The sequence below is a fragment of the Neopsephotus bourkii genome, unplaced genomic scaffold (assembly GCF_033783945.1).
Source record: "Neopsephotus bourkii isolate Nb327-2 ecotype Australia unplaced genomic scaffold, CSIRO-AGI_Nbou_v1 NB_414, whole genome shotgun sequence".
Lineage (NCBI taxonomy): Eukaryota > Metazoa > Chordata > Aves > Psittaciformes > Psittacidae > Neopsephotus > Neopsephotus bourkii.
This window is the reverse complement of record NW_026900918.1, coordinates 2,013,779-2,038,765: the sequence shown is the minus strand read 5'-3', so window position 1 is coordinate 2,038,765 and position 24,987 is coordinate 2,013,779. Positions and strand designations below refer to the sequence as shown.

General features: G+C 59.1%; 1 protein-coding gene across 2 annotated transcripts; it reads left to right on the top strand.

Annotated features, from left to right (window-relative positions):
* The first annotated feature begins 1,014 nt into the window (after positions 1-1,014).
* On the top strand, positions 1,015-24,987 carry AHCYL1 (adenosylhomocysteinase like 1). 2 transcript variants are annotated; one of them, XM_061349542.1, is made up of 17 exons: positions 1,015-1,364; positions 14,865-14,976; positions 15,424-15,567; positions 16,656-16,756; positions 16,866-16,968; positions 17,175-17,269; positions 18,354-18,460; positions 18,542-18,658; positions 18,808-18,871; positions 20,148-20,236; positions 20,553-20,623; positions 20,993-21,087; positions 21,177-21,275; positions 21,763-21,831; positions 24,255-24,333; positions 24,667-24,787; positions 24,888-24,987. In XM_061349542.1, the coding sequence occupies exons 1-17, from the start codon at positions 1,257-1,259 to the stop codon at positions 24,892-24,894; spliced, it is 1,581 nt and encodes a 526-aa protein (XP_061205526.1). In that variant the 5' UTR covers positions 1,015-1,256; the 3' UTR covers positions 24,895-24,987. The 2 variants fall into 2 exon arrangements, with proteins under 2 accessions (XP_061205526.1, XP_061205527.1); XM_061349543.1 differs by lacking the exon at positions 1,015-1,364 and adding an exon at positions 5,623-5,645.

Sequence of the window (24,987 nt, the reverse complement as noted above, 5' to 3'; positions counted from 1 at the left end):
CGGGCAGGGTTGCTGCTTTCCTGACTGTCCTGGCATAGGGACACGAGCCCATCCCAAAGCCCATTTGGGGCATGGGGGTGATGCTCGGAGGGGACAGATGGAGACATCTCAGTGGGGATAGAGGCATGGGCTGCACAGATGGATACCCATCGGTGTCAGGAGCTGTGACTGATCCCTGCCTGCTCCCTACCTGCATCCTTCCTGCTCCCTGCCTGCTCCCTGCCTGCTCCCTGCCTGCTCCCTACCTGCTCCCTGCCTGCTCCCTACCTGCATCCTTCCTGCTCCCTACCTGTCTTGTTTGTTTGTCCTACCTGCTCCCTACCTGCATCCTTCCTGCTCCCTGCCTGCTCCTTACCTGCTCCCTGCCTGCTCCCTACCTGCATCCTTCCTGCTCCCTGCCTGCACCCTCATTCTGCTGGAGGTGTGCCAGTTCTTTGAGGGTCCCGGCTGGGTGCAGCATCCCATGGAGTTGGGCTGGGGTCCCCCCCTCAAACGGAGGGGCTGGTGTAGACCCTACGGTGGGGCCCCCAGTGACGGTGATGCTGATGCTGATGACGAGGAGGGGAGGAAGGCAGCCCTGCCCATGCCCAGCACTCCAACCGGGGCTGAGCGCCCCCCAGCCGGGCTGGGTGGTTCCTGGAGCTCAGCTCCTGCCGCCATCCCGCCCGAGCTGATTTTTCCTCCTGATTTCTCCATTTTCTGGAATTTTTACTTTCTTTTTTTTTTTCCTCAGGAGTTTTTTTCCTTGCGTTATTATTTTTTTCCACAGTTATTTTTACTGTCTTTCCGCGGAATTCCTTTCCCTTGATTTTCCTAGAAATCCTCCTCCTTTCGCTTTATGGGCCCTGATTTGGCTCTGATTTGATTTAATCCCTGCTTTTCCCACGGCTCCTCCTCCCCCGTCCCCAGGGCCCTCCACCGCCAGGGGGCGCCACGGCACCTCGCCCTCTCCTCCCGACGCCGCCGTGTGGCCTCACTTGCCCGGCGGGTGCGTGCTGACGTCGGGGCGCGCTGACGTCACGGCGTCACGCCCCTGAATACCGAGAGCGGCGGCCGCAGTCTCCGCCGCAGCGCGGTACCGGAGGGAGCCGAGCCGAGCCGAGCCGAGCCGAGCCGAGCCGAGCCGAGCCGAGCCGAGCCGAGCCGAGCCGAGCCGAGCCGAGCCAAAGCGCTCCGCCTGCCCGCCGTGCCCCGCTTCGCCCGGTACCGCGGGCGGCCGCGGCCCGCTCCGCCGCTGCCGCCTCCTTCCCCTCAGGATGTCGGTGCTGGAGCCCGCCGGCGGCGAGGAGCTGAAGCAGGCCAAGGAGGTGGAGGACGCCGAGAAGTATTCCTTCATGGCCACCGTCACCAAGGCCCCCAAGAAGGTACCGGCACCGGTACCGGCGGGAGCAGCCCCCGGTTTGGGGGCTGCAGCGGCGCTGGCAGGAGCAGCCCTATGGGGATGGGGGGGGTGGGAAAGCGGGAGCGGGTCCGGTTTGGGGGTGACTGAGGATCGGGGGGGCTGTCCCCGTTCATTGCGGTCGGTACCGGCACCATAGGACCGGATGGGACCCCCCCTCCAGTCCCGGTTCAGAGGGCCTGGGGCCAGTGTGGAGAGTGCGGAGTCGAAGGGGGGGGTTTGACTGCGGTGTGGGGGTGCCCGGGGGTCAGGGTGACCCCAGCAAGGGCACGGGGAGGGGGGGTCCGGGAGGCCCTGCGTGGCGGGGGCCTGTTAAACAGGGCAGTAGGGAGCTGGAGGTGATGCTGTGGGCCTGAAGGGCAGCAGGAGGGAAGTGGGAGCTGGGAACCCTCAGTGGGGTCTATGGGAGATGCTGATGGGAGCACGTTTGGGGTTGGGGATGCGCTCTCCTGAGTCACCTCTGCGCCCTTTCACCCTTGAAGACCTCCCAGGAGCATCAGTGATGCTGTGCCCCATGGTGCTTGTGTGAGCCTATGGGGTGCGATGGGGGGGAGCACCCCCAGTAACGTGGGTGAGTGCTCCTGGCTTAGTGTGGACCTGCAGGGCTTGGTGACTGCTTGGCACTGCTGCCGCTGCCCTGGTCCTGGCACTGAGGTGGGTTTGTGCTCCCAGTGCTGCACAGATCCTGCTGCAGCCGGAGGTTCTGCCGTGCTGAACATCGCGTTCCCTCCGGGGCTGCAGCCGCTGCCTCCTCGGTGGAAGCAAAGGCAAAGCAGTCACGGTGGATGGGAACGTTCCCTTCTCTCGGGGAGCATCTGCCCCCCATGGCTGGGTTGGGAGCATCTCTCCTCACTCAAGCTCAGGGCTGCTGCCAGGGAGCAGGAGCTGGATGCTCTCCCTGTGCCCCTGCCCTGTTTATCCAGGCTCCGGACATAGCCCGGAGGAAGGAGCAGAGGAATGTGAAGCTGGGATCTGCCTCATCCAGTCGTGCTCAGCACAGTTCAAACTCAGGGCCTGGGTTTACCTTTTCCTTACTGGCATCTTCCTCAGAGCTCCCAGTGCGAGGCTGCAGTGGGGAGCACAAACTTCCCACCTGGAGTATCTTAGGGGGCCCAGATCTATATCCTGAACCCAAGTGGGATGTATTTCTAGGTGGGAATCAATCCAGCACCCTCAAAGGCAAAGTTTCCTCGTGGTTTTGGGGTTAGGGGAGGCTTTATCACCTTGAATTTGGTGCTATAAACACAGGCTGGTCGCACACATGAGGAGCCTCAGGCAGGCTCCGCAGTGTTTCCTGGCTGGGGGATGATGTTAAAGGTGCCCCAAGCGACGCAAGAGCTTGGGGCTGACAACAGCAGCAGCAGCAGAGAGATGCTGGGGAGCTGGGATGTGGCTGAGGTCAAGGACAGGGTGCTTCTGGCCACTGTTCCTGCCTGGCTAGTTCCTGTGAATAGGCTGGGTAATAGCAGAGGCGTTGGCAGGAGGATAAAAGGAGGAGGAAGGGAGAATTCCCCTCCTGAGAGAAGGTGTTGAGTGCCCCCAGCTCCCATCCCTTCAAAGCAGGATCCCGATTAAACCATTAAAACCCCCGTTTTGATGCAAGTCAAAGTGACTTTTGTGCTCTCAGCGTGCTCCGAGGCCAGTGAAGATGGCTGAGAGAGATGGTTTTACAGCATCAAGGTAGCAGCAGCAGCTCCTTGAACTTTGCTGATGCAGTTTGCATTTGGAGATGGGGAAGGTGGGAATGGGGCCAAGCTTAGTGCAGGCTCCATCTCCTCAGTGTGACTGCTGCTGCTCAATGGCTTTCCAAAGAGGAGCCCTCATTCACGCTGGTGCCTGGGGAAGGTGCCAGTGTGCAGTGGCAGAGCCGCCCTGTCCCGTGGCCAGCTCGGACCTCAGGGAGCATCTTGGATGTAGCTGGAGGCACATTGGTGCATTGGGAGCCCCCAGAGCGAGCCTGAGCGGTGCAGCCATCCCAAGGGATTGCTGGCATCTTCGTGTCCTCTCTTGTCAGGGGCTTGGGTGAGGTGGAAAAGGAGGTAAGAGATGAAGTATGATCAACTCTGGGGTTAAGCAGGAGCTGCTGCATTGGGGTGGATGGAGCAGGAGCCTGTCTGCAGGAATGGGGTGGATTCTCCCTTAGGAACCAGGGTTCCTTGGCTCTGCTCAAGCTCCTCTGTGGTCCAGGCATGGTGGTTCTTTGGAAGGGAGTCTGGTAAGGGCAGAGGCTGAGTGATGCTGAGCTCTCTCCTTCCTCCAGTGGGTGCCTTGGTGGTGCTTGGGTTAAGTGAATAGGGCGGTGGGGAAGATGGGAGAGCTCAAGGGCAGGTTGTACTCTTCCAGCTCCTCATGTGCCCTCACCTCTGCATCTGAGCATCCTTGGAGACTGGGTGCCCTTGGCAGCAGTTGCTTTCCTAATCCGTGTCAGTGCTGGAGCCTTCAAGTCGGAGCTGAGCCGTGGGTGCCCTCGAGTGGGAAGGACGTGATGTGGGTGCTGTCCCTGTCTGTCACCCCACCTGATCCTGTGGGGCTGCTGAGGTGCCTGGTGGGCTCCGGGGTGCTGGCAGACAGACAGACAGACGGCTGCTCTGCACAGATCTGCTTACTCATGCAGCACGCATGGAGCGGGAAACAGGCACAAGCCTTGACTTTGCTTTTGGGTGCTGAGCTTCTCAGCACCTCTGTGCCCCCTGGAGCCTGCAGGGGGGGGGGGGGTGTTTGAGTTGGTGCTGTATCCCTGCGGATGCTGGCTCCGGAGGGATCCCGCCGAGGCTGCGTGGCAGGGAATGCTAATGCACAGCGCTGCAGCTCTGCAGGGGTAGGAGCCGTGTGCTGTTGGCATGGGGGTGGCAGGAGATGGGAGAGGGGGATGGAGCCCATGGGGGGGCTGGATGCCTTCTCCAGAGCATCCTTGCTGCTGCTGTGTGGTGCAGCTGCCTGCAGAGCTGCTCTCCTGCAGCCGGAGCCGTGTCTGACCTTGCTGCATCCCGCTGCTTCCCTGCCCTGCCACAGCCTGGGTTTCTGCACTGTTCTCCTCAATCCCAAGTCATCTCTGGTCCTGCAGCTCTGCCAGGCTGGGTGCTGGCACCTCGCTCTGCAGGGGGGTGACACTGGCCTTGTACTGATGGAGCTCCTTGGTTTCCTTCTCCAAATTCATCCCTTCACCCATAAATCCTCTTCCTCTGTGCTTCCCTGGGCCGGTGGCCACCAAGCACCTCCTCCCCGCTTCCTTAACCAGGTGCCCTGCACCCAGCTGTCCTTGCTTCCTTGCCCAAATCCTCTGTTCCTTTGCTTTCTCCCTCTCCTCCTGCTGTGGTTTTCCCTTCTCATGATGAGATGCCCAGGCTGGGATGAGTTGAACGGCTCATCCCGCTCCATATGGACTCCCTGGGATGAGTCTGGCCTTGTTGGGGTGCAGGAAACCCTAAGCAGTGACCACATTGTGGTGAGATGGTCACAAGCTGAGCTGGTCCTACCCTGCCCCATGGCAAGAGCAGAGATGACCTCCTGGGGCTGGGAGCAGACAGAGCACTGCGGGGCTGTGTTAGCAGCAGGGATTTCTGTTACAAGTCACTTTGGGGTCCATCCCATCCCTGTGGCTTTCTGGAGGACCTCATTGCTGTCCAGAGGGGGCTTGTCCTTGGCACCCAGCGCTGCTGCAAGGCCACAAGATGCTTCATTAAGTTGCTGGACTGGAGAGCAGAAGAAAGGAGGTTTTGGGCTCTGACAAACTCAAGTCATCATCGTCCGTACTGAGCCGTGTGGCTTTGGCTTCTCCATTCCCCCCCTGCTGCAGTCCCATGAGGTAGGCTGGGTTTCCACTCCGCTCTGGAGGTGGGAGAGGGGTTGGGTGCTCGTTCTCCTCAGCCTCCAGAAGCATCTCCTGTCATGGTTTGATGGTGTGGGTGGGTGGGGGGCACCCATCTGAGCAGCGCTGCTGTGCTGGGTGCTGCCTCCTGCCCACGGGAGCAGCCAGGTCTGCAGTGTGGGAAGCATGCTGGCAGCACAAGTGGTTGCTTGAGGCCTTTCCCAAATGCAGCTTCTCTATCTCCACTGCGGCTCCAGCCTAGCACAGGGCTTCCTTTGGGACCTGGGTGGGTTTCCCCCCTGCTTTCCTGCTGTGCTCCCTGCTAGGGCTTGGGATAGCTTTGCTCTTTAAGGTCAGGTTGGAGCTGATCCTTCTGGATAAACAGCTACAGGGCTTTGCAGGTGAGCATCCTGCCCATGCTGTTCCTCTGAGGAGTGGGTGAGTGCCTCGGCCCCGGGTGTTTGAGCAGGGGAAGGGGTTTGCTGGTGCCTGGTGGTGGCTTTTATCATCAGGAGGTTCCTGCTGGCGACGTTTGCATTGGGTTGGTGCATTTCCTGCTGAGCCCTTTGATCAGGGCTGCTTATCTGGGGCCTCTGACTCACCTTCACTCACCAGATGGTGGTGACATTCGAGGTGATGGGCCCGGGCCGGGTGCTGGCTCCAGGGAGCCGCAGGGAGCAAAGGACCTTGTGTGAATGCTGCTGCAGAGCGCAAGGCCCCGGTCCTCAGCAGGGCCATGGCTTGGATCTGTCACAGAATCCCGGAGTGGTTTGGGTTGAAGGGACCTTAAAGCTCCTCCAGCTCCAACCCCTGCCACGGGCAGGGACCCCTTCCACTGGAGCAGCTTGCTCCAAGCCCCTGTGTCCAACCTGGCCTTGAGCACTGCCAGGGATGGGGCAGCCACAGCTTCTCTGGGCACCCTGTGCCAGCGCCTCAGCACCCTCACAGGGAAGAGCTTCTGCCTAAGAGCTCAGCTCAGTCTCCCCTCGGGCAGGTTCAAGCCATTCCCCTTGGCCTGTCCCTACAGGCCCTTGTCCCAAGCCCCTCTCCATGTTTCCTGCAGCCCCTTTAGGCACTGGAGCTGCTCTAAGGTCTCCCCTTCAGGAGCCTTCTCTTACTCTAAAGTGGGGCTGGGAGCTGCTGTAGGAGCAGTGGGGTGCCTCACCGAGGAGGAGCCGCTTGTTACCACCTCAGCAGGGTCTGCTGGAGCCTCTTAGCAAAGCCCTGGGGCATCCTGCTTGATGCTCCAAAGAGAAAGCTGCCTCTTGGGATGTGTTTCTGAGCCCATGGGAAAGCAGGATGCAGGCGCTGGGGCTATTCATGCCTTGGGGAGGCTGCCCCGAGTGCCCTGTGTCACATTGAGCTGCTTGAACTGTGTGCATTTTAATTACACTTCAGGATCAATACGGTGGCCTTGGTAACAGGCTTATTGCTGCTGCAGAATCTGTTTACTTCAGGTTGGTGACAGCCAAAAGAACCGAGGTGGCCGAGGACATGATGTTCCAGCTCGGCAAAGAGGCGGCATTGTAATGGGGCTGAGCTCGGAGGTGGGTCCAGCTTCCCCTTGGCTGCCTCCTCTGGACCTGGAGCTCTCTGCCAGAGGAGCTGCAGTGATTGCAGAGCCCTGGGTTGGGTGGGGGCCGTAGGAACCTGCTTTATCTGCAAGGCGAGGGCATCCGGAGCAGCCTGGAAAGGAGGCGCCTTGGGCTTTGCCCTGCTGGAACGCGTGGTTTGGGCTCCTCCTGCCTGGCCTGGGCTGAGGCTCAGCCCGTGCCTGCTGCTCTCTGCACCTCTCCTCCTTCCAGCTCTCTGCAGGGAGCCCCTTCTGGCACCGTGGCCAGAGGCTCGTGTCCAGCCTGGGCCGAGCGCATCGGGGCCATCCCTGTTGAGCTTGGAGCTGTTGGCCCCCATCCCCAAGCCCTTCTCCAAACACCTCCGAGCTCACCATTCCCACAGGGATGTCACTTCACAGTATCACAGTATCCCAGTATGTTAGAGATTGGAAGGGACCTCAAAAGCTCATCCAGTCCAATCCCCCTGCCGGAGCAGGAACACCTAGATAAGGTTACACAGGAACGTGTCCAGGCGGGTTTTGAATGTCTCCAGAGAAGGAGACTCCACAACCTCCCTGGGCAGCCTGGTCCAGTGTTCTGTCACCCTCACTGAGAAGAAGTTTCTTCTCAAGTTTAAGTGGAACCTCTTGTGTTCCAGTTTGTACCCATTGCCCCTTGTCCTATCATTGTTTGCCACTGAGAAGAGCCTGGCTCCATCCTCGGGACACTCCCCCTTTATATATTTATATGCACTAATAAGGTCACCCCTCAGTCTCCTCTTCTCCAAACTTATCCCTCCTGCTCCATTTGAAACACAGGGGCTGAACTGAGCCAGCCCTGTTTGCAGGAAGGGGTTGGCTTTGCTCTGGCACGAGGAGGGGGATGTTTGTCCATCCCAGCAGTGATTCCCATGAGGCCTGAGCAGTGAAGAGCCTCAACTGGAGCCCAGGGGTTCCTTCCTGCCTTGCCTTTAAGCAGACACATCAAAATCAAGGTGTTTTCCAGGGCTGCAGGCTGTTGGTGAATGAGAAATGGGCAGCTCCAGGTGACTGGAGATACCTTTGTGAGGGGTCTGTGGGGCTCAGAGAGGGCAGGGGCATGGGGAGGATGTCATTCTGGTTTTCCTATTGCAGGGCTGCATTGCAGACAGGCTGCTCCTGTTTAGGCACTGGTCCTGCTGGGCATCTTCCTTTAGAGCTGGAGCATCGGGGCTGGTCCTGCTGTGGTCCTGCACGTCAGTTCTGGGGGAGAAAAGGAGGCAAAAGGGGTCCCTGGGGCACCAGGTAGATGGGTTCCTGCCCCAGAACACTGGGGCTGCTGCAGTCTCAGGCTTGGTTTCAGACTGAAGCCTTTTGTGGCTGACCCCGACTCCAGACCCATGTGGTGGAGCTGGATGAGCTCTGCCAGCTCCTCCAGGCCTCTTGGGGAGCAGCTCTCTAAGGGAGTTCAGATCAATGCTTGTGGAGGCTGCTTGCCCATCACCTGTGGCACCACCACCATCCGTGGGCTTCCAGCTCTGGCTCAGGCCCTTGGTTTGCCCCCAAGCCACTGCCAGTGATGGAGCCCCAGTCCTGCCAGCGAGGTAACTCCAGTTAATCCTCATTATCCTATCCGGAGGTGGGGAGTCTGGGATGTCTTTAAACAGGGTGGTTTGAAGGCGGGATGTGATGTTTGCCATGCAGGCCTCATGGGGTTATCCTGGGAAACACGGTGGGAGTTCTCCACCATTAAGGATCCCAGGTAATCCCAGGGCCTGGACTTTTGCTGGGCCTGCTCTCAAGGAGATGCCTCTCTGTGTTAAAGCAGGAGTGAGCCTTTGCCTCAATGCCTGCAGTCCAAGGACGAGATTCCTTATCTGCTGGCACAGAGCTTTCCCCACACCTTTGGCCTCAAGGTGTTCATAAGGCGCTTGTTATTCCCAGTTACTGTTTAACAGCTGGGCACTCAAAATCCCATTTATTCCCCTTAATCCCACCTCCTGTTTGCTTTTCCTATGACTGGCATTTCCAGCGCTTCCCACGATGACTGAACTCTTGCTGTGATTTCCAGCCTGTTCACACTTGGAATGGGAATGAGCCCATTTCTTTCCTGGTGCTGCTTTTGCATCGAGCTTTGGGATCGGTGGGGAATTCCTCATTCTCCTCCTGGCCTCACAGGGACTTTGGTTTGGGACGTTTCCCCAGTGCTTTACCCCAGCACTGCCAGTGGAGGATGGAGGCTGCTCCCAGGGCTTGGCTGCTGGCCTGTGCCAGGACCGCAGTGCCCTCTATTTCCTTGTCAGGAGCAGTGTGAAGGATTCCAGGCCCAAGCTCCTGAGGTTCCTGCGCAGGGAGGGGTTGGGGAGAGAGCCCAGGTGGGTCCCTGCCTCTCCAAGGGGAAAATCCTGCCCTGGGAGCTGCAGGCACTGACCCAAGCAGAGGGCTCCAACCTACAGCAGCGCCCTCAGGGTGCTTCTCCCAGCCCCAGTGCTGGGCTGCACCCCCAGAGCGAGCACAGGGCAGGGAGGGGATCCTGCCCCTCTGCTGTGCAATGGGGAGACCCCCCCCTGCAGCCCTGATCCAGCTCTGGGGCAGCAGCACCAGAGGGACCTGGAGCTGTTGGAGCGAGGCCAGAGGAGGCCATGGAGATGCTGCGAGGGCTGGAGCAGCTCTGCTCTGGAGCCAGGCTGAGAGAGCTGGGCTGGGGCAGCCTGGAGAAGAGAAGGCTCCTGAAGGGGAGACCTTAGAGCAGCTCCAGTGCCTAAAGGGGCTGCAGGAAACCTGGAGAGGGGCTTGGGACAAGGGATGTAGGGACAGGCCAAGGGGAATGGCTTGAACCTGCCCGAGGGGAGACTTGGATGAGCTCTTAGGCAGAAGCTCTTCCCTGTGAGGGTGCTGAGGCGCTGGCACAGGGTGCCCAGAGAAGCTGTGGCTGCCCCATCCCTGGCAGTGCTCAAGGCCAGGTTGGACACAGGGGCTTGGAGCAAGCTGCTCCAGTGGAAGGGGTCCCTGCCTGTGGCAGGGGTTGGAACTGGAGGAGCTTTAGGGTCCCTTCCAACCCAAACCACTCCAGGACTCTAAAGGTTTGGGTTGGGGGATCCATCAGGACAAGTCCTGTTGCCAAGACCACCCCTGGAGCAGAAGCAGGTCCTGCATCTCCATGTAACTTCTCTGTCCAGGGTTGTGCCACATCAGCCACGTCCACCTTCTCCTCTGGTATCCCTGCAGCGTGGTGGGCCTGAGGCCATGGGTATTGCTAACTCACCTTGGGAAGGGGGGGGAAATGGGGTTGGTTTAGGAATCACATCACTAAATCCACCTCAAGCTGCTCCCCTTGCTGGTGGTTCAGGGATGCGGATGGTGAGTGGTCTGGGGATGCCTTGGGATTCCCAGTGTCCCGAGTACCTGATTTTACTGTTCCTTCAGTCCTTATGGAATGCTGTGGTCCAGGAATACTCCTCCAGGGCTGGGGAGCTTCACAGGGAGAGGAACCTGACAATGCCACCCTGAAATCCCTGTGTGCTGTCGGATCATGGAGCAGGAGCCGTGCCCCTGGAGCGCTGGGGCTGCGGTGGGATCCCTGCCCTGTGTCTGGACATTGTCCTGTGGGAACTGGGGCTTGGCTTTCCCAGCCTGGCAGCAGGATGGGGGGGTCTGAGGACACCGAGTCCTCTGAACAAACCCAGTGCCTGGTCACGGTGGGACTGGTGCCAGTACTGGGGCCAGGCATTGGGAACCTGCTGGGAGCTGGATTGGGATGGCTTCAGCCCCTCATCCCGAGGGGTTCAACGTGGCAGGAGGCTGCGAGGGGGTCAGGAAGCCCTCCAGGACCCGGGTGCTTGTGGAAGCAATGAGGAGGTGGCACAAGCAAAGCTTCTCCTTGACCTGGCACAGGAGCAAAGGCTCCTGTTGGTTACCTCATGGGGGCCCTGGGCTGCCTCTTCCCTCCCTCGCTGCCTGCAGAGAAGGGAATTCACCCACCCTGGCCTTCAGGAGCAGCCAAGCTCAGGATGCAGCACCCAGCTCCCAGTGAGAAACCAGCCCGAGCTCCATGGGAGGCCCAGTCCTGCAGGTGATGACCCCTCTGTGTCTGCTTTGAGCTCTAAACCTGGCTGAGCTCCCAGGACTGCTGGAAGGGTGAGCCTCAAAGATGGGATGCACGAGGGCTGCACCAGCAGCCTTGGGTGATGCTCAGAGCCTGCTTTGGGACCCCATTCCCAGCCCATTCCAGGCTTGAAGCGTGCGTCCTTCACACCGCTGTGGCTGTGCCATCACTCCTGTTGTCCCTACAGGCAGATAATCATCAGGAAGGGTTTATAGGTACCCTATAGATAGGGGGGAGCTCACTGAGGGTGGCTGCTCAGCTTTAAGGTGGTTTTGGGGTGCACCAGGCAGTGCAGATGGATAATACAGGTCTGAGTGTCCTCAGCTGACCCCTTCCACGGGATATGGGGCTGTATCAGCAAGGATGATGCTCCCTCCCTTCCTGCCCTGGGAGGGGTGCTTCGAGCCCCACTGTTGGGAAATGTCGTATCCGCATGGGAATGGGTATGGCCACACCAGGTTTCGCAAGGGGAGAAGATGTACTTGAGGCTTGGCAGGTGTGGGAGTGGGCAGGGAGCAGCGTTGCTGTGTGAGAACATAGCAGGAGATGCTGGATCGGGGTGTTTTCCTGCAGGATATCTCCCACAAAACCCATTCTGTACCACGGGAGGAGCTGCTTGTTGGACACGGGGCTGGCCCAGGACCCCGGTCCTGTCTCTGCCTGGAATGGGATGCTGATGCTGGCGAGCAGCCCGTTCGTGTAGCTCTGCAGAGGAGCGGGTGCTGCCTTCCTTCACCTCCGTGCTCAGGAATTGCTGCGCTGGGAAAATATTTTCCTTGCTCTCAAACCCTCGTGCTCCACCCGGTTGGAAAAGCTGCTTCCAGCAGGGATGTGTCCGGTCCCGGTCCCAGTTACCCCTCACTGCAGCCGCTTCACCTGCAGCTGGGGATCCCATTCCTTGATTCCTGTGTCACACTCAAATCCCCCTAATCCCAGGGGATTTTCTCCCTTGCCTTAATGCAGCTACGGAGCCCAGCACGTGGATGGGGATGCGGCTCGTGGTCACTCACATTGGGTCCCTTTGCACCCGCATCCTCCCTCCTCTTCCTCTCGGCTGCTTGCGGGTGCTCTGCTCCTTCCCCAGGCCTGCAGGGGGTTGGTGTGTGGAGGATTCCTTGGATTTGGAAGTGGCGTGCAGTGGGTGATGATAATTTTAGACAGGGCAGATTGCGCTAAGCTCTGGAGTTCAGCTGAGCTCTGCTAAAGCCACGCAGGGGATTACTGTGGTTAATTCAGCACTTGGGCTCTTTAGCAGTGATTTTTTATCTCCCCCCCCCCCTTCCTCAGATTTGAATCCCCCATTTCTGGAACTGTTTCCCCTAAAAAGTGGAGCTCTGGGGCAGGCTCATGGACACTCCCTGGAGGGGATGATGCTGTCTGCTCTGTCTTGGTTGTCTTGATGGTGTGGATGCAGCAGCTCTCCATCCCCAGCCTCTCCTTCCCATCCCATCCCAGAGCAGCTTTGCTCCGTGAGGCCATCCACATAGATGCTGTAAGCCAGGACAGACCCACCTGGGTTAGCTGTTGGATTCACCTCTTCCCTGGAAACCTTTCCCTGGGATGGAGCCAGCTCCTCAGCTGACACTTGAAGCTGGTTTAATGCCAGCAGCTGCTTTATGGGGCGTGTTTATGGTACCCTCTGCTTTGATGCGCTGCCAGAGGAAGAGGTGGGTGCAAAGGGTTGGGAATCCTCTGTATTGAAATGAGTGCTCTTTGTTTCTGCCTTCCCAGAGGTGCCTCTGACCCTGCACCCTGAGGATGCTGCTGCTGGTGCCTCCTGGAGCTGCTTCTGCACCTCTGGGCTCTTGGTGCCCTCTGGTTCCTGCTGCACCCAACCACCCGCACCAGTTGCAAACACAAACTTGCAGACTCCATTTATCATTCCCATTCCTTCTGTTAATGCTTTAGTGGGATTCAGGCTCCCCATAGCCTGGCCCAGAACCACCCCGTGTGCTGGGCTGCACCCCCAGAGTGAGCACAGGGCAGGGAGGGGATCCTGCCCCTCTGCTGTGCCCTGGGGAGACCCCCCCTGCAGCCCTGATCCAGCCCTGGGGCAGCAGCACAAGAGGGACCTGGAGCTGTTGGAGCGAGGCCAGAGGAGGCCATGGAGATGCTGCGAGGGCTGGAGCAGCTCTGCTCTGGAGCCAGGCTGAGAGAGCTGGGCTGGGGCAGCCTGGAGAAGAGAAGGCTCCTGAAGGGGAGACCTTAGAGCAGCTCCAGTGCCTAAAGGGGCTGCAGGAAAGCTGGAGAGGGGCTTGGGACAAGGGCCTGTAGGGACAGGCCAAGGGGAATGGCTTGAACCTGCCCGAGGGGAGACTGAGCTGAGCTCTTAGGCAGAAGCTCTTCCCTGTGAGGGTGCTGAGGCGCTGGCACAGGGTGCCCAGAGAAGCTGTGGCTGCCCCATCCCTGGCAGTGCTCAAGGCCAGGTTGGACACAGGGGCTTGGAGCAAGCTGCTCCAGTGGAAGGGGTCCCTGCCTGTGGCAGGGGTTGGAGTTGGAGGAGCTTTAAGGTCCCTTCAATCCAAAGCAGTCTGGGAATGTATGGATTTGCACTGGAATGGCAGGGATGTCTGCTGGCAGTCTGGTTTGGGAAGCAGATACCCTGCTGTCATGTGTCCAGTATGGAGGAGATGGGTAAAAACCTTTCATCAGCATCACCCATTGAAATATCTGGGATGTTAGGTTGAGCTGGTGGATCTGAACCAGTGCTCATAATTCCTGGAGGGGATGCTGGAGTTGCTGCCATCACCCCTCATCACCCCAAATGTCCTCCTGGGGCTGAGCAGTGGCTTCCATGTCCCTGTTTCCCCCCCTGAGCGATGCTAACGCTGCTTTTAGTCCATCAGCTGGGTTTGTCCAGGACCCACAGCTCCATTCACAGCCACACAAGTGCTGCAGCCCCCCAGCCCGTGCTGATCCCTCCTTTCTGGCCTGCATCATCTCCACTGCATAGTTTCATTCTTCTCCCCTTGAAGGCCGCTTCCCACATCAAAGCTTTTGGGATGCTTGTGGCAGGGAAAACCCCTCCTGGAGGCCACTGGGGCTGCCTCTTTCCATCAGCTTCATTTCCATGGGGCTCCATGGGGGTGCTTTGTGAATCCCACTCCCTGCAATGAGATCTCACCCCTGCGAGGTGGCCGAGTTAAATCCTGCGGGGATGGGGATGGGGAGGGGGGCATCAGCCTGGATCCCCTGCTGCTTTTCCCCCATTCCCTTTCATCTCCAGCATCCTTCTCATGCAGGAGCAGCACGGAGGCGCTTTGCTCTCTGCACACAGGGCTTGAGGCAGCGGCTGAGCAGTCCGGGGCTGTTTTCCCTTTGCTTTCAGCTCAGTGCACTTGCATTGGATGTGCTGGTGGTAGGTACCGGAGCCTTGAGTTGCCTCTGGCTGCGGGAGGGAGCGGCGGGGCTGGTTTCAGGCTTCTCTTACAATGGAAACATCTGTAGTGCAGAGGAGCCTGCAAGCCAGCGCAAAGTCAACTGCTCCTTGTTGGAATGTTCTCTCTTGCCCAGTTTTTCCCCCCCCTCCCTGCTTTTAGTGTCCATTTTGGAAGGCTCCGGCGTGTTTTTAACCTGTGGGATGCTCCCGGGCCAGAGCCTGGAAGCATCGGGGCTGGGAGGTTCTGCTGGGAACACCCCAGCTGCGGGCAGGAATCCATGAGGATGAGGTGGGCCAGGGGCTCTGCCTGCCCGGGTTGGAAGCGTGTTTGTGCATCACCTCCTTGGAGGAGCCCCAGGAGGCAGAGGTGGGCTCCAAGGGTGCTGGAAGCTTTGCTGGGTGCTCATCTTCAGGTGTTGAATCAGCTTTATCTGTTGGTGACATGATCAGGGAGAGAAAGGGGCTTCATCTGTGGCATCTGGAGCCATGGGTCTGCTCCTTGATGCATTGGGGATGCTCTGTCCCATGGCTCCAGCAGGGAGAGTGGATAAGAGGGACCCAGAGGTCCATGCAGCCTGGCAAGAGGATGTGCCACAAGGAGCATCTCCTGATTGAGCTCTTCTCTTCCTTTGCCCCTCTCAGCAAATCCAGTTTGCAGATGACATGCAGGAGTTCACCAAGTTCCCAACCAAGACGGGCCGGCGCTCCCTGTCCCGCTCCATCTCCCAGTCGTCCACTGACAGCTACAGCTCCGGTAGGTGCCAGGCTCCTGGTCCCTGTTGGTCCTCTCCCAGGTGCAGTGTTGGTGCTGCTCACACCATGTCAGGATGCTGCATGCTGTTGGGTTATACTGGGATGTGGAGGGGATGATTCGGGGGCGTTCCTGAAGCTCAGGCATGGATTACCTGGTGATTACAAGGCCAGGATGGAGCAACCTGCTCTAGTGGAAGGTTGGAATTGGATGAGCTTTAAAAGTCCCTTCCAACCCAAAGCATTCCATGATTCTTGGATAACCCTGTTACCTCCAGGTTGTTTTAGAGAACCAGAGTGCAAAATCCCTGCTGGACATCTGCTTTCCTTAGGAGATGTGTGGTTTGGAGCATAAGTGTGAGAGCTGGGAAGTGAAGCAGCAGGAAGCTGAGGGGTAGGAGGTCCCCAGCTCCTGAGACCTGGGATAACCCTGTTCCTCTCCTGCCTTCAGCTGCCTCCTACACGGACAGCTCTGATGACGAGGTGTCCCCCCGAGAGAAGCAGCAAACCAACTCCAAAGGCAGCAGCAACTTCTGTGTGAAGAACATCAAACAGGCAGAGTTCGGGCGCAGGGAGATCGAGATCGCTGAGCAAGGTACAAGGGGAGCATGGAGCTTGTGGGTTTGGGTGCTGAGCTCTCTGGAGAGCAGGGGCTGAGCCAGGGCCATTCCCACACCTCATGCTACAGCCTCAGCTCTCCTGCCTTTCCCCCTGCCCCAGCATCAGGGGATATGTGGGGAAGAGCTGGCTGGGACACTGGGACACCATGAGTGATGTGTGGCATCGGTTTCCTCACAGCAGCAGAGCTTGTGATGGGTTTAATGTTCTGGTGGCTTTGAATAGAAACCTCGAGGGGCAAAGATCTTGCAACACCTTCTGAGACACGAAAACCAAGAGTCCCAGCCCCTTCCCCTGGGGCTTGTGGGAAGCTGAGTTTCCATTTCCAGTGGGTGATTGGGTAACTTTGCTGTCGGCTGCTTTTAGACACAAGCTGCCAAAGCCATAGAAGGGGAAAATAATCCAGGCACAACCAGAGCTGCTCTTCTGAGAAGAGAAGGCTCCTGAAGGGGAGACCTTAGAGCAGCTCCAGTGCCTAAAGGGGCTGCAGGAAACCTGGAGAGGGGCTTGGGACAAGGGATGTAGGGACAGGCCAAGGGGAATGGCTTGAACCTGCCCGAGGGGAGACTGAGCTGAGCTCTTAGGCAGAAGCTCTTCCCTGTGAGGGTGCTGAGGCGCTGGCACAGGGTGCCCAGAGAAGCTGTGGCTGCCCCATCCCTGGCAGTGCTCAAGGCCAGGTTGGACACAGGGGCTTGGAGCAAGCTGCTCCAGTGGAAGGGGTCCCTGCCCGTGGCAGGGGTTGGAGCTGGAGGAGCTTTAAGCTCCCTTCAATCCAAAGCATTCTGTGTGCTAGCGCTGTTCTCATCCTCTTTAGGTGCTTCTCCTCGGTGCTGCCCTGCTGCAGGGCTGGTGCCTGTCCTTGGCAGTGCCTGTGCCAGACCTCTCTCATTACGTGGTTAAGTGACAAATGACCCTGGTGGTTTGGTCCCGTTCTGGGCAACCCAGACAGGCTCCTGGCTCTGTAACAACTGGAGCCAGTGCTGTGGGGTGGATGGAGCTTCGAGAGCCCAGAAAGAAGAGCAGGTTTGGAGCAAGCCCGCAGTAACCCCTCTCTCCCTCTTGCAGACATGTCTGCTCTCATCTCCCTCAGGAAACGAGCTCAAGGAGAGAAGCCTTTGGCTGGAGCTAAAATCGTCGGCTGCACCCACATCACAGCGCAGACTGCGGTGAGAGCAGGGTGATGTTTGCTGGGTTCCTCATGTCCCGGCGCTGTTCCTGGGCTGCTGTGCCCATCACCGCTCCCTCAGGCCTGCTGCTCCCCTCCTTGTCGTGCAGGTGCTGATCGAGACGCTGTGTGCGCTGGGAGCGCAGTGCCGCTGGTCCGCCTGTAACATCTATTCCACCCAGAACGAGGTGGCAGCCGCCCTGGCAGAAGCTGGTGAGTGCAGCAGAGCCCTGCAGCCCTGTCCCTAAGGGCTGCTTTGAGGGGTGGTTTGACCCCAGTACCTTCCAGTGCGATACTGGTGGGGGCTGTGCTGTGAGCTCTGCGTGGTCCCTTGGCTCTGCTGCTTGAGTTGGCCAAGCAGGAGCAGGAGAGAGCTCTGCCAGGCTCGGCTGGTGCCAAGGATGCTCCTCTTCTTCTAGGTGTTGCTGTGTTTGCCTGGAAGGGGGAGTCGGAGGATGACTTCTGGTGGTGCATTGACCGCTGTGTTAACATGGATGGCTGGCAGGCCAACATGGTAATGAGCCTCCTCCCAGCCCGTCCTCTCCCTCTGTGGAGTGGTCACTGGGTGCTCCTCACCCTTCCCTCGCTGGGGATGTTCCTGGGCTTTGCAAAGGCCTCTGAGCCCCATCAAAGCAGGGATCCTGGAGAATGGCAGCCAGAGCTGGGTTGGGGGTTGCAGGAGCTGCAGAGTGATGCCCTGGGTCCCACCAGCTGCAGAGGTGATGCCCTGGGTCCCACCAGCTGCAGAGGTGATGCCCTGGGTCCCATCAGCTGCAGAGGTGATGTCCTGGGTCCCATCAGCTGCAGAGGTGATGTCCTGGGTCCCATCAGCTGCAGAGGTGATGTCCTGGGTCCCACCAGCTGTAGAGGTGATGTCCTGGGTCCCATCAGCTGCAGAGGTGATGTCCTGGGTCCCATCAGCTGCAGAGGTGATGTCCTGGGTCCCATCAGCTGCAGAGGTGATGTCCTGGGTCCCATCAGCTGCAGAGGTGATGTCCTGGGTCCCATCAGCTGCAGAGGTGATGTCCTGGGTCCCATCAGCTGTAGAGGTGATGTCCCACAGCCCAGTGGTGTGGAAGAAGAGCTGAGAAACCCCAGGACCTCTTTCCTCCCGGGGTCTACCCTATAGGAGCTGCCCCAACTGCTCCTCCCCAAAGGAGAGGGGGTCTCTGCAGGGGCTCTTTCCCTTGCTGGAAGCAGGTGACACCTCAGTGCATGGGCCATGATCACTGATGGTGCAGTAGCACATGTCAGCGGGCTGTGACAGCTCCTGCAGCCTTTCCTTTTGAGTCTTTGCTTTCAGGGCATGCATGCTGTGGCATCCTTCTGCTCTCAGTTAGTGCTGTCTATGGGCATGTTTGCAGGCTGCAGAGCAATAGCAGAGACACAAAACCTTGTTAGGATCCGTCATGGGGAGGAGTAAGAAATCCTCTGTGCTTTGGAGGACACCCCAAGTCATTGGCAAGGGGAAGGCCCCAGGTCACTGCCCCACCACCCCTCCATCGGTGCCTGAAGGTGTTCTCCATCTCTTGTTCCCTGTCCTGTCTCCAGTAAGTGTTTCCCAGCGGAAGCCCTGACTCCTCCGTGTTCTTCCCTAGATCCTGGATGACGGCGGGGACCTGACCCATTGGGTTTATAAGAAATACCCCAGTGTCTTCAAGAAGATCCGAGGGATCGTGGAGGAGAGCGTGACCGGCGTGCACAGGTAGGGCCTTTGGGAAGCATCGCCTGGAGGTGGCCCCTTGGCTTGCTGCAGTCTGCTCTGACCTGCCCCTGCCCTCTTCAGGCTGTACCAGCTCTCCAAGGCTGGGAAGCTCTGTGTCCCAGCCATGAACGTGAATGACTCTGTCACCAAGCAGAAGTTTGATAACCTCTACTGCTGCCGGGAGTCCATCCTGGACGGGTGAGTCCAGCCCTGCTCTCACTCACGCTGTGCTTGGCCCTGCCTCCTCTGGCTCTTGCCTCTTTGCTTGCAGGGCCTGGGGATGGGGCTTGTGCCATCAGCGGTGTGCGCTTGACTAATCCCAACACAGGTCTCTCTCTGTCCCCCAGCCTGAAGAGGACCACGGATGTGATGTTTGGAGGGAAGCAAGTGGTGGTTTGTGGTTATGGGGAGGTGAGTTTGGGAAGCAGCACTGAGTCAGCCTTCCCCTCAGCTCAGCAGCCTGCTGCTTCCCTCTGCAAAGGCCTCTTGCCCTTGATACAGGAGTAGATCAAACCTGGGGAGCAGTTACCGTGCTTAGACCCTGCTGGGGGCCTGGAGAACAAACCTCTCATTTCCCACTTTGCCTGCAGGTGATGGGGCTGCAAACCCCACACTTCCTGGGAACACTGGCTTTGAATTCTAAGTACCCATGGGTGCTCCCATCTGCTGCCTCTGGACTGAGTCCAGCATCCAGCCTGGCTGTCACTGAGCCTGGGGCACGGGAGCTGGGAGGGTCAGGCTGCAGCTCACTGGGAATAATCCTCTGGCAGAGGGGAATTGTATCCCAGTCTTGCAAGTGAGGCTGCCCTGGGAGAGCGTGGAGCTGGGAGCTGCCACCTTCCCTCTGTCTATGCACTGGTAGGGGGGTGTTCATCATCATCCTGTGCTGCACAGGGCCTGGCAGGAGCTGCAGATGCTCTTCCCATCAGGAATATGCTCACTGGTCTCTTTGGACCGCAATGGAGCCCAGCTCTGCTGCACCAAGAGGCTGCCCTGGCTCTCCCCCAATGCTCTGGGGTGGTTTGTGGGGCTCCAGCCAGGAGCTGTGCTGGGAACTGGAGTCTCCAGGGCCTGTCCCCACTTGTACCGGACACCTTGAGAACCAGGGAGTGCTTCCACCCTCACCAGTGTCCCCTTCGGATGTGGGTTGCAGCCCCAGTTTGCCCTGCCTGGCTCTGGTCAATAGACCTGAGACTGGAGCTGGGTGATGTGAGGGGGTCTCTGGAGATGTCTCTTGCTGGGCTGAGCAGGGTTCTGTGCAGGTGAGCCTGGTGTTAGTGGGGGTAAGTGGTGTGGAGAAACAGACTGCAGCTGAGCTCAGTAGGGAGGAGGATTTGCTGGTCCAGGAGCTCTGCTCTCCCCATGCTGAGCATGGGATGGGGGCTCTGTCCCCCAGCAGTGCAGTGCAGGGACCCTTTGGCTGGGGAAGTGTGTGCTGCTCCAGCCTGGCTTTAACCTGCTCCTGGAGGAGGGCTCAGGGGGGCTCCCATGGGGCTGGGGCTGCACAGGCTTTGAGCACGTTGGTTTGGGAACTCCTGCCCATGCTGCAGGGCTGGGGGCTCGGAGGGGCCGCTCACCAGGTCCATCCCTGAGCTCCTGCCATCGGGCACATGCTCAGGATGGGGCTGGTTTAGGGAAGGGATGGCAGCACCCGGTGTGTGCTCCGTGCTGAAGCTTTGCTCCACAGGTCGGCAAGGGCTGCTGTGCGGCTCTGAAAGCACTGGGAGCCATCGTCTACGTCACGGAGATCGACCCCATCTGCGCGCTGCAGGCCTGGTAAGATGGTACCTGAGCATCTCCGCTGCTCCCTGCCATGCTGCAGAGCCTGGAGATGCTCCAGGAGGAGCTGTGGCTCTGTCTCAGAGAACAGACTTTGAGGTGCTCAAGACACAGGGGCTTGGAGCAAGCTGCTCCAGTGGAAGGGGTCCCTGCCCGTGGAGCTGGAGGAGCTTTAAGGTCCCTTCCAACCCATTCTGTGGTTCCGTGCATCTGGCATCCCTGGGGCTGTGGAAGGGTGGCCTGGCTGCTGTGTGAGCAGGGAGGGATCAAGCTTCTCCTCCTCATTGTGGTCTCTCTGCCCCTTTTTCACCAGCATGGATGGATTTCGGGTGGTGAAGCTGAGTGAAGTGATCCGTCAGGTGGATGTTGTCATCACCTGCACAGGTAGGGATGGGGAAGCAGGGGGGAGCCTTGGTGCAGGCTGAGGAGGAGCGGATGTTCCCAAGCGGGTGTCTCAGGGGAGCTGGGGATGGAGGCCCCATCACTGTCATGTGCTGCTTCGAGCTTCTCCTCCCATCCCACCCCAGTCTGCTCTTTGGCCACAGTCCTCCTCCCCTGGGAGAAGCGACACCACAGCCATGTGTCCCAAGGGTGTTTTGGGGTTAGTTCATGGCACCAAAGATCAGCACTGATCCCATGTGTTTCTCTGAGGGCTTTCACATCAGCCCCAAGCTGAGCTCCTCCGACTTGCATGCATGGAAGGGCAAATCCAAGGGCTGATATTGGCTTCACCTGTGCCCTCTCTGCCTGCAGGAAACAAGAACGTGGTGACCAGGGAGCACCTGGACCGCATGAAGAACAGTTGCATTGTGTGCAACATGGGCCACTCCAACACAGAGATCGATGTGGTGCGTCTGCCCCCCACCTCCACTGCATCCACCCCCCCATCCCCTGTCCCCCCAAAGCCTCACCCCAGCCTCTCCCCCTGCTCTTGCAGACCAGCCTGCGGACCCCGGAGCTCACGTGGGAGCGGGTCCGTTCCCAAGTGGATCACGTCATCTGGCCGGATGGGAAGCGGGTGGTGCTGCTGGCTGAGGTGTGCTTTGGGTCCCCGCAGGTGGTAGCAGGGAGTGAACCCGGTGGAAAGGTGCCAGGATCAGACATCAAGAAAGGGTTTCTTCACTTGCTTCTCACCCCTTTTCTTGGGGCATGGGAGGTACCGCATGCACCACACGGTGCCATCTGGCTCTGTTCTTCCGAGCCTGGAGCCATCCCTGTCAGCCACGTGCCATCTGCTTCTGGCTCTGGCTCGGTTTCCCATGCAGCAAACTGGTTGGGAGTTTCCTCTTCCCACTGGAGCTCCTGTGGCACTAGGAGGGACTGGTTCTTTCTAGGACCACAGAATCTCCATGCTTTAAAGCTTAAGGGTTAGGGTGGAAACGGAGGCAGAGTGGGCCTGGAATCCCTGTGCTGTGGTTGCCCCTGGCTCAGGAAGGGGATAGGGGCAAATCCTGTCTTGAGACTCGGTTTGGTTTGGTTCTGGGGGCAAGTTGAGCTCTTGGCAAACTCCTGCTGTCCCCTAGGGCCGGCTTCTGAACCTGAGCTGCTCCACGGTTCCCACCTTCGTGCTCTCCATCACGGCCACCACTCAGGTCTGTACCTGCAGGGCTGGGGCGTGAGGGATGGGGGGTGCTCTGGGGCCTGGTATGAGCCTTGGGGTGGGGATGGTTTGGAAGAAGCTGGGACATTGCACTTGAATGGGTCCTTGGGATGGCACCAGTGCCACAGGTACTTGGCTGCCACCTCTTGCCTGGGGTGCAGTTGGTGATGGTGTGAGCCTGCTGCTGTGGTTACAGCTGGGAGAGAGCTTCTAAATCACTGAATCAACCAGACTGGGAAAGCCCTTTAATCCCATCCAGTCCAACCCTTACCCCAGCACTGCCAAGGCCACCCCTAACCCATGGCACTGAGGCCTCGTCTCCACGCTGTGTGAACACTTGCAGGGCCGGTGCCTGCAGCCCTGCCCTGGGCAGCCTGTTCCAATGCCTGAGCACCCTCTGGGGCAGGAATTGTTCCTCAGCTCCATCTAAACCTGCCCTGGTGCAGCTTGAGGCCGGTTCCTCTTGTCCCATCCCTTGTTCCTTGGGAGCAGAGCCCAGCCCCTCCTGGCTCCATCCTCCTCTCAGGCAGTTGGAGGCAGCCATCAGGTCCCCCCTGAGCCTTCTCTTCTCCACACTGAACCCCCCAGGTCCCTCAGCCCTTCCCCACCACACTTGTGCTCCAGGCCCTGCCCCAGCTCCGCTGCCCTTCTCTGGCCCCGCTCCAGCCCCTCAATGTCTCTCCTGTAGTGAGGGGCCCAGAGCTGAACACAGGATCCGAGGTGCGGCCTCACCAGTGCCCAGTGCAGGGGCTCAATCCCTGCCCTGGCCCTGCTGCCGCACTGGTGCTGGTACAGGCCAGGATGCTGGGGGCTGCTTGGCTGCCTGGGCACAAGCTGCTCGTGTTCAGCTCCATCACTCAGCACCCCCAAGAGATGATGCTAAGCCCACCCCACCAAAGAACAGCCACCAAAGTGACCCCATCCCCAACACCTTCCCCACAGCACAATCCCTGCCCTGGCCCTGCTGCCGCACTGGTGCTCCAATACAGATTGTTGTGTATTTCTCTATCTATGTATATTGATTTTAAAGCTGTTAAAGAAGATCAGCTCTAGATGAGCTTTAAGCTCCTTTCCAACCCTAACCATGCTGTGAGGCTATGGAAAGAGCCAGGCTTCATGGCAGAGCTCCTGCTGCTCTGCCAGCCCCTGCAGAGCCCCCTTAGCCCAGGTTTAAGCTGACCTCAAAGCACGGCTTTGCTTTCCCCCCATGGCTTTCTACAGCACAGCTTCCCTCCCCTCACCATGGATGCTGCCTGGGTGGGCTCAGCCTGCTCCTTGCACTGCTGTGACTCTGCCTTTGCAAGGAAAGCAATGGGTAAATGGGGCTCTGAGGTCTGCAGGGGGTGTGAGCAACCCTGCATCAGTGATGGGGGAGACCTCCAGGGCTGGAAGCACTGGGGGGGATCGGTGGTTGGGGACCCCCATGCTGATGGTGGGGATTGCCTTATCCTTGCGCTTGTGGGTCTGAACTGCTGGGGACCAGGGCTGTGTTGCAGACCTGTGAAGCAGCATCTGGGGCAGTGCAGTTCTGGTTCTGCTGCTGAGTGGCCGTGGGGTTTGGAGCAGCACCACCAGCTTCAAACCAGCAGCGGCAGCCGCAGGGTTTAAGGGAATTGGAGCTGTGCCCCTCTCCTCCATCCTCAGGCTCTGGTTTCCCTAAGGGGTTAAGCCCAGGTGCTGCTGATGTGGGGCTGTGTTCAATGCGTACAGCCCTGGGGCAGCAGCACAAGGGGGACGTGGAGCTGTTGGAGCGAGGCCAGAGGAGGCCATGGAGATGCTGCGAGGGCTGGAGCAGCTCTGCTCTGGAGCCAGGCTGAGAGAGCTGGGCTGGGGCAGCCTGGAGAAGAGAAGGCTCCTGAAGGGGAGACCTTAGAGCAGCTCCAGTGCCTAAAGGGGCTGCAGGAAACCTGGAGAGGGGCTTGGGACAAGGGATGTAGGGACAGGCCAAGGGGAATGGCTTGAACCTGCCCGAGGGGAGACTGAGCTGAGCTCTTAGGCAGAAGCTCTTCCCTGTGAGGGTGCTGAGGCGCTGGCACAGGGTGCCCAGAGAAGCTGTGGCTGCCCCATCCCTGGCAGTGCTCAAGGCCAGGTTGGACACAGGGGCTTGGAGCAAGCTGCTCCAGTGGAAGGGGTCCCTGCCCGTGGCAGGGGTTGGAGCTGGAGGAGCTTTAGGGTCCCTTCAACCCAAACCATTCCATGGGTCTGTGATCTCTCTGGTCCTCTGCCATTGGCAGCAGAATCCTGGAGACCCAGAGAGGGAGGTACCCTTGGGGGGGGGGGGGGGGGGAAGCTTTTCCCTCAGGGCATTTTGGAAGCAGCTCTGGCTCCATCAGGCTCCCAATCCCTTCTCCCTGCTGCCCAGAGCTTTGTGCCCCTGCGGTGGCCGTCCCTGACTGTCCCCTGTGCTCTCTGCAGGCTCTGGCTCTGATCGAGCTCTACAACGCTCCCGAGGGCCGTTACAAGCAGGACGTGTACCTGCTGCCCAAGAAGATGGGTGAGTGCAGGCAGCCGGGGCTGGGTGAGCCCTTGGGTCGCTGTGGGTGGGTTTGGATGGAGGGAGAAGCTCAAACGTGGGCTGGGAGAGGCTTCAGGAGCGGGAAGGCATCAGAAGCTGCAGCCGTGTCATCAGTGCGGGCTGATTGATGTTCCTCAGTGTCCTGCACCCTTGTGCCTTGTGGTGCACATCCAGCCCTGCTCACCTCTGCCATAGGCTTACATGAGGGTGAATCCATGGGGCCATACAGTGAGTCCATGGAGTCCATCCACCCCCCAGCAGTGACAGCGGGTGCCGGGCACCCCCTGATCCCCCCCTTTCCCCCTTGTCCAGATGAGTACGTTGCCAGCTTGCATCTGCCTTCCTTTGATGCCCACCTGACAGAGCTGACGGACGATCAGGCCAAATACCTGGGACTCAACAAGAACGGGCCTTTCAAACCCAATTACTACAGGTCAGTGGTGGCCAGGGCAGGGAGCTGCTGCGGCCCCATCCCATGGGTGCCGCATCCCCAAAGCAGCCATGGCCTCACCCTCGCCTCTCTTCTCTCCTAGATACTGATGGACCATGCAGGAAGGACCAGACCACACAAGGCAACATTAGAGAGATTATTTTTAAAGATCATTTTTATTTGGGTTTACTTTTTCCTTTTTA

Excerpts from the sequence above, each read along its gene's own strand:
- AHCYL1 (XM_061349542.1), top strand. The coding sequence starts at position 1,257 with ATGTCGGTGCTGGAGCCCGCCGGCGGCGAGGAGCTGAAGCAGGCCAAG. Across the intron at positions 1,365-14,864 it reads TCACCAAGGCCCCCAAGAAG|CAAATCCAGTTTGCAGATGA; the intron begins GTACCGGCACCG and ends TGCCCCTCTCAG. Across the intron at positions 20,237-20,552 it reads ATCTGCGCGCTGCAGGCCTG|CATGGATGGATTTCGGGTGG; the intron begins GTAAGATGGTAC and ends CTTTTTCACCAG.